A 7,427-nucleotide genomic window follows, 5' to 3' on the forward strand; every position below is an offset into this window, starting at 1 on the left:
CAGGTGTTTATTCAAAATAAATACTGCTCTATGCAATATGAACATGTTCAGCCTGAGCTAAAGCACTAACCTGTGCAACTGGGTCTTTTAATACATCCATGGAAAACCCTCCATGGTACAACAGCGTATGCCTGGTGTACTTCCATGTGTTTACTAGCTAGATGATACAGTGATGCATGCTGGGCAAGAAGAAAATCACATTACAATAACCAACGTTGGCCAAGTTCACTGAAAATGCAGTAGGCAATTTTAGAGATGGTTTGTATTGTTTTACAATGGTAGTCAGACCAAAAAATAAAAATAATTAAAAATAAAAATCAGCCAGTTTAAGTACCTTTGTTTTCTCCACATTTCCTCTTACTTCCAGTTTACATAAAGACCAAAAGGGGAAAATTACCATTCCTCCATTTATTTATATATTTCTCCTTATATACACACACAGATGAATTTTGAATCAAGGCTTGTATGGAACTGTTTGAAGAACATGAATTCATCACACAGCACTAATGAATCTTTTGAGAAAACGCATTTCATGTCACCATTAAGAACAGGACATAATGTGATTCCTAAAATGTATTTAATTCATACAGATTCATACAGTACATGAATAAGAAAATGAACAACTATTTACAAGATGATGTTAGAATTATACCAGGACACATCTTATAAAAAAAATCCTGAAATATTGAAATGAGATTAATCTCATGAACAAGCAGCAAAACAAGTAAAATACTGTCAAACTTTATATTACTGTTCATAACCCTTTTCAGTTCTGTCTCCTGGGTTTTATGTTGTTCTGGTGCTGACAAGCTCTTGTGTAATTTACTGGAAATAAAGTTGTCTTAAGTCAGTATGTACAAGAATGCCACCCAAGGCTAGGTTCTTGCTCTAGATGTAATTTTGGGCCAGTTGTGTTTAATCAAATTTGAGAGGGTTGCGCCTCTAAAATTTGCCCTTCCCAAGTTACCAAAGTAAGAGGGACTGACATCAAGATGACCATCTGGAGGATTTCAAGTGCAGTTACAGAGCTGAAGGCAGCAAACTGGGTTGAGAGACTTTGTGTCAGGTTTTTACCCTCATCTCTGTTGAGTTTCCTGCCATTTAAGCTGGTGTACGTGAAGGCGGGAGCTTGGCTGAAAAGGAGCCCATGGTGTTGAGTGCTGCATGGATGCGGAAGTGTAGCCTGGACTCCATGCTGTAGTCTTTGTAGTTCATCCTACAAATGAGATCACTTTTAAGCACCTTGTGTAATGTTAGAACAGATGCTTCTAGAAATAGCCAGTAGCCGCTACTCTGTAGTTTGCTGGTGCATTTGGTTCCATGTTAGCACATTATTTTCCCTTCAGAGGACTCCTGAGCAATAAAATGTATTCCCTACAGTGGCAAGGGATCAACTGAAGGTGAAATCTAAACACTCTCACAACCAATAAAAATGAAGTGCTATCATGATAAAACAATGCAATACAAAGAGCTTCTCTGTATTGATTCTCTCCCCCCCCCTTTGACAGCAACTGTTCAGTGTAGTGCTGTACAAGACTGCACGTCAATTTAGGCAGGATTTACAACAACACAGCAATAAAGTGTCTGACCTGTGAAACCATCTTGTAGCGAATTGTGGGATATGGTTAATGGAGGCAAATTTTTTTTATTAACTTAATTTCAGTTTCTCTTGCAGTTATGTTTTGGCATTAGAGGAATTTAAGCTTTGAATTCAAATTTTCAGCAAATTTTTGTCAACATAAACATGGAATCAAAAAAAAAAGGATGGGCGTGATGGGATGAAAACACTTACTTGGCATTTTCAATCACTGTGATGGCGGCGTCGATGTCACCTTTCTGCCTGTGCAACAGGCCCAGCTCATACATGGTATATGGGACCAGATAGTTTTCATGCTTGAGATTATTTTCACTGCAAAATAAAACAGCAAGTTATTTTCTGATGCCAACTGAGTGCTCGGATCATATTTATGCCATAGGCTCCCTCTCAAGTGCTGTGTGGTAAGATGACCTCACCTGGAAATGACATTGTTGAAGCACAGCTCAGCCTGGACCAGACGGCCCAAGTGTCTTAGACACAAGCCCTTCAGCAGCAGGACAACACACTGGTCATCCAGGTGATACTCTGATGGGTCTATACATTAAATAAACTTGTTAGTTTCAGTTTGTAGTATAGATTTTTGTAAGTTAAGTGTCTATTAAAGTTCTGTTGTTCCTCTTACTTGGATCATCTCTGAGCTGCGTCTCTGCTTTTTCCAAGGTGGTCAAAATGCTTTGAGTCAGCTCAGGTCTTTTGCCAACTACTGTGAAGCCATTCCACACATACATCATTTCCTGTGACCAAAAAAAAAAAAAAAAAAGACTGTAGTTAAATATGGTGTATTAGTTTGTTGATTGGCTGAAAGTAAAGGGCATGCACATGCCCTCACCAGAGCAGGGACGACCAATTTCACAGGGTTAGAGGAAGAGTATCGCTGGGCCTTCCTTGCTGCGAACTTCTCAGTTGGAATCGATTTCCCAGCAATTCTCAATCTGAGTCCTTCCACCTGCCTACAAACCACGTTTCACAGTTACTGAATTAATAAGTATACCAGTGAATTGTAGTGATAAATTGTTGTCCTCTCCCTAACACACCTGAATAATTCCACCACATTTTCTCCCAGTTTAGACACTTCTTCCTCTGGAAGCATGCTCAAGATGGCGGCTTTCTGGAATACATAGATGGCCTACGAGAAAGGAGCAAACATCTTGTTATAAAAAGGGAAAAACAAAAATTCAGAAGATGCATCAGAAATTTGACCATGGCAAAAGGGACAAAAGGTTACATTAGTTACCTGGGACCACTTGCTCTCCTTGCAGAGAAGGTCAGCGTATCGATAAGCCTCCCTCCAGTTTTGTTCGAAGGAGTAGGCCCACATCAGCTCCCAGTAACACAGGTGGTGAATCTGACGCCACTCTTCCTGTGCCGCGATACATGCCAGGAACTTCTCCTGGGCCTGCACAGAAACCCAAACTCAGTTCTCTTTCACTACAACGACGACAACAACAAGAGCTAAGAGTGCATTTCAGTCAACGCATTCAGTTAGACATTACCAGTACTCACAAATGTGAAGTTTCCTTTGAGCAAAGCAATTCTTGCAATGTAGAAAAGCATGAGGGCTCCCTATGAACAAAATACAATATATTAATACTAAATAATGCCATTTTACTGAACGGGGTTAATAAAGCACCGTATCTGCCATCATTCAGAATCAGCAAAAGAAACTGCTCACATTGGGGAACTTTTCAGTGTAGGGTTTAAGCAGAACCTCAGCCTCTGTAAGGTTTGCTTCACCAGTACCTTAGGGAAGAATAAGAGTGCAGGGAAATATTTTCAGACCATTAAAACCTCCCAATAAATAAATTAGGTTAGTAAAATCTGTAGTCCCCCCCAACAGCATGCTCACCGAGTATCACTGTGATGTAGAGATGAAACATCAGCAGAGTCAGGGTGCTAAGGACAGAGCGCAGGCTGTTGCTGGCTGCCCCCTCTCTCAGCTCTGACAGGCCCAGCTCCTGTAGATAAGTGGCAAATGATTCTTTGATTTGACATAAAAAACACTATTACTACATTATGACAAGGCATTGGTGCAGGAAACCTACTCTGTCTCCTGAGAAACCCAGAAACTCCATCAGTCTGAGGACTCTGGATGGAAGCAGAGACAGCATCTAATAAAAAAAATAAAAAAATAAATAAATAAATAAAAATTTTAAAAACACAGACAAGCCGTTGTGTAGGATTAGTTTATTATGGATATAATTTAACACAACAGTTTGAAGATTTGATGAACTTTCTACAGCTCTCACCAGATTAAATGATCCAATGCCCATGCTGACACCGCCCCTAAAATGAATGTGTGTACTCCTCTGTTTTTTCAAGTCTGCTATGGCATTTGCCATGGCCTGGCAATCCCTGGTTGGAGAGACGACATTTTAAAAAGGCACTAGAATTCACATCAATATGAATATTTTCTCCATTTCTTATCTGTCAGGCATCATCCCCCCACCCCCCAAAAAACAGAAGTCCCCCCCAAGGCTTCTCACTTGTAAATCTGATAACTGTTTCGGATTTTCATCCCTCCTTTGATGAAGCCGATTATACTCTCATCCAGGAAGGTGAGAGCTGCCTTCTGCAGCAGAACCTCAGCATAGCACAGCTCTGCGTGCATCTCTTCTGTTAACGAAAATTAAAGTCACACGTTGGGTTGAAAAAAAGAATAATTTTAGAAATAAAGAAATGAGCAGCAGAGAGGTTGTGTCAACATCAAACAGCAACACACTGTTAAAAACACCATGCTTGTTATCATTTAAATTATAGGCCACAACAAATTGCATTTTCTTATAATGTCCATAAAAAAAAGGAAAAAAACTTGCACATTTCTGCTGTGTTCTGCAACAGACTAACTGTAACCATATTTGCTTATTGTGCTTCATGTTGGTTATTTCTTATCATTTCTAGCTAAATGGGTACAAGTATGTCATTGTCCAATTTGCTACTCAAATTCTTTTGAGTGAACATAGCAATCAATTATGTATATTCCCTGGGCTGTATAGTCAGGAGGTACAGTCGTCCATCACTCACCCTCTGTCAGACTTTCAGCTGGTTGTCTATTCCACAGACTGGTCAGAGTTTCCATTATTCCAGTTTTCTTCCGAAACCTTGTGATGTTAAGGAACACACAGTGTGTGGTGACAATTTAACAGAGACCATGTGAGAAGGAGCAGGACAGTGTCTCGTTCTCTAGAGCAGGGGTTTCCAAAGTCTGAGACTGTGGGCTTCCCCTCAGACAAACCTTGGATAAAGGTTTGTCTAGAAGATATAAGACATGACTTGAGACTAATCCTGAGGCTTTTATCAGTTTCTGATCCTGGGAAAAACAGTAAAATTCCCTCAAACTGCTGCATCTTGTAACTATCTCTTTAACCAAATCACACACATTTACGTTAATTCACCCGATCTCCTTTTGATAACTCATGTAATAACTCATGTAAAATGTTTCCCTTCCATTCAGAGAGCCTCCCCTGAAATTGTTTCATTGATCTATGAATTCAACTGTATCTAATATACGAATAATTTTCTAACTTTAGAAGGCTCCATGCTGTCCTAGTGGCGAATTACAAACTTAGAAAAAACCAAGAACCTAAACTTGATTTTTTTTTTTTCCCCCCCATTTCACCATACCTCTGACATGTCTGGAGGGATTCTCCCAATGACGTCATGGCAGCATCCATGTCCTTTGGTTCAAAGGTCATGCCTGCCTGCATCACCAAGATGCTGCTGTAGCCCATTGCATGGTACATGCTCTGACTCTTCCTGAGGGGGACAAATGCACTGATTGTTTATTACTGAACATAAGGACAAAACAATTAGAAATGTAATGAAAGGCCTTTAACTAACAATGTACCAGCAGTGTGAAACAGCTGCATATAGACTTCCACAGCCAGCGGGTGGTTGTTATGAAGGTCAGTACTAACCAGGGTTTTAGATGAGCCAGTGCATCAGAGAACCTGTTGTTCAGAAACAGGTCAAGGGCAGTGGAGCATTCCTTCAGTGCAGTCTCCAGATCCATTTTAGGTGATCTGAATGAAATATTGGCAAATTAATGTCAGGCTTCTACATCCCAACAGACATATGTAAAAAATGACAGCAGGTCATGCTTAAGCATTTGGGAGTACAGACTCATCAAAGCCAAGACACCCAGACAACTTCAGCCTTCACTTTGTACTTTTGTGTAAACTTGTCTATTACTGGATTAAAATGAGTTTGACCAATTCATTTTTTTGTTTGTTTGTGCAGATCTTATCAAAGCAAACAGTGTGTGTGAAGCAAGGTTTGAGGAAAGAATAAGAAGCCAACCATCACCTACATAGCTCTAATGGCCGTGTGTGTGAGTGTAGTGGATTACAATGAATAGATTTCATCATAATCATATGATATCTCATTCCTGAGGATATTTCTTCAGGATTCTCTATGTTTTATTATCATGCATACCTGATTATTATAAGCAGTATGTACAAATGATTTGGCAATCATTCAAATTCTGTATATGCTATAAATGCTTGTTAAAAAAAAAAGATCCATAAAATAAAAGACTGCATTTAAATTTCACTTACGCTGCATCCCCACTGGGATGGTCCAGGTCCACCTGAGAAAAAAAAAAAAAAAAAAACATACAGGAAAAATATAAACTTTGAGTGAGATTTTCAGTCAGACTTTAAAAGTGAATCTGGACTCTTTTGATCTAAACTTTATTGTGAGAGATTCAGTTAAACTTGCCAAAACCTGTTCATTATTAAACGGTTTTTTCCCCCATTTAGAGTAAAAACATGGTGTGTAGAAAATATATCACAGTCAATGTCACAGTCAGACCTCTGTGAGCTAATTCTGAGCTGTAGCTTTGACTGTCTGATAAACAGCATAACAGATTTAAAAATGAAACCTGGCAACCTTTGGGCTTTGAGTGAAGTCTGCTGCGCTTTTGATTTTAAAACATTTAACAACTTGATTCCTTGCGTCCGTCTTGCATTTGCATTGTGAAAATAAAATTAAAAGAGAGAAACGGCATTAAAAAACAAACAAATAAACAAACAAACAAACAAGTGTTGGAAAACTCAAACTGGTCATTACCCTCGTGTAGAGAGATGGCAGTAATAACCTACCTGTTGCAGTGAATTGTCCTTCGTCTCCATTTGATATTGAGCTAGATAACGAGAATAAAAGTAGTTAAAATAAGAGGACTTCCGATTGCTGTGAAAACGCTCTCTGGCTTTGCGATCAAGACGAATTGACCTCCCGCGATATTTATAAGCTAAAGAGACGGGAGTGGCCTAAATGTGCGAAGCCTGCCCACAAATTAGTCTCTTCGCATCACTGATACATAAAGATTCCTTTCTCCGAAAGCTGACAGGTCCTGAACTTTATGAGCAGCCAGAAATATGATGTCCAGAATCTTTGAATGGGGATGAACTGGATACGTGTATGCAAATTATACTAAATATTTTTTGCCTTAGTGGAAATTCACAAGACCTGTGTAAATAGCAGGCGAGCTGTCCTCTCTACACCGGGAGATTTAATGGGGTGCATATACAATACTCCATTATATGTAAAAATCCTGCATTCTAAATCCACCTCAGGTAAAAATTCAAGGCAAAATGTCAAAAGTAAAAGCATTCGTTTAACATTAAATTGATCCCTGTGACTGATTATTATTAGATATTATATGTTAGATTGTTAATAGCCTACTAATGCGTCAGTGCATCAGTGGCATTTGACTGTTGAGGTAGGGCTATTGTAGTCTGGTGGGTCACGATTAATGGGGGTTTAAAAAAAGAAGAGAAGAAACAATGTTCTGTTCCACAAAGGATTGTTTATCTACTTTAGTTTTTATTTT

At 39.1% G+C, this 7,427-nt stretch overlaps 1 protein-coding gene across 2 annotated transcripts; it reads right to left on the reverse strand.

Annotated features, from left to right (window-relative positions):
• Window positions 1–215: 215 nt before the first annotated feature.
• LOC139636500 (tetratricopeptide repeat protein 39B-like) lies at window positions 216–7,119 on the reverse strand. Of its 2 annotated transcripts, XM_071504622.1 has the most exons (19): window positions 7,064–7,119; window positions 6,697–6,737; window positions 6,151–6,182; window positions 5,512–5,616; window positions 5,219–5,350; window positions 4,619–4,695; window positions 4,081–4,210; window positions 3,844–3,949; window positions 3,640–3,705; window positions 3,444–3,552; window positions 3,270–3,337; window positions 3,101–3,160; window positions 2,832–2,993; window positions 2,632–2,723; window positions 2,427–2,547; window positions 2,220–2,331; window positions 2,014–2,131; window positions 1,793–1,909; window positions 951–1,216 (listed from the first exon to the last, which is right to left on the reverse strand). In XM_071504622.1, the coding sequence occupies exons 2-19, from the start codon at window positions 6,724–6,726 to the stop codon at window positions 1,102–1,104; spliced, it is 1,752 nt and encodes a 583-aa protein (XP_071360723.1). In that variant the 5' UTR covers window positions 6,727–6,737; window positions 7,064–7,119; the 3' UTR covers window positions 951–1,101. The 2 variants fall into 2 exon arrangements, with proteins under 2 accessions (XP_071360722.1, XP_071360723.1); XM_071504621.1 differs by lacking the exon at window positions 7,064–7,119 and having other exon boundaries at window positions 216–1,216; window positions 6,697–6,849.
• Between the last annotated feature and the right edge of the window lie 308 nt (window positions 7,120–7,427).

The sequence above is a fragment of the Trachinotus anak genome, unplaced genomic scaffold (genome assembly GCF_046630095.1).
Source record: "Trachinotus anak isolate AG129_WGS33_773 ecotype Australia unplaced genomic scaffold, CSIRO_AGI_Tana_v1 ptg000019l, whole genome shotgun sequence".
NCBI classification, from domain to species: Eukaryota; Metazoa; Chordata; class Actinopteri; order Carangiformes; family Carangidae; genus Trachinotus; species Trachinotus anak.

Bases quoted from the DNA above. Each gene is read 5' to 3' on its own strand.
- LOC139636500 (XM_071504621.1), bottom strand. From the start codon at position 6,726: ATGGAGACGAAGGACAATTCACTGCAACAG. The intron at 6,183-6,696 runs GTAGGTTATTAC...TTTTTTTCTCAG, and splicing joins AGGACAATTCACTGCAACAG to GTGGACCTGGACCATCCCAG. The intron at 2,724-2,831 runs GTAACTAATGTA...CCTTTCTCGTAG, and splicing joins AGGAGAGCAAGTGGTCCCAG to GCCATCTATGTATTCCAGAA.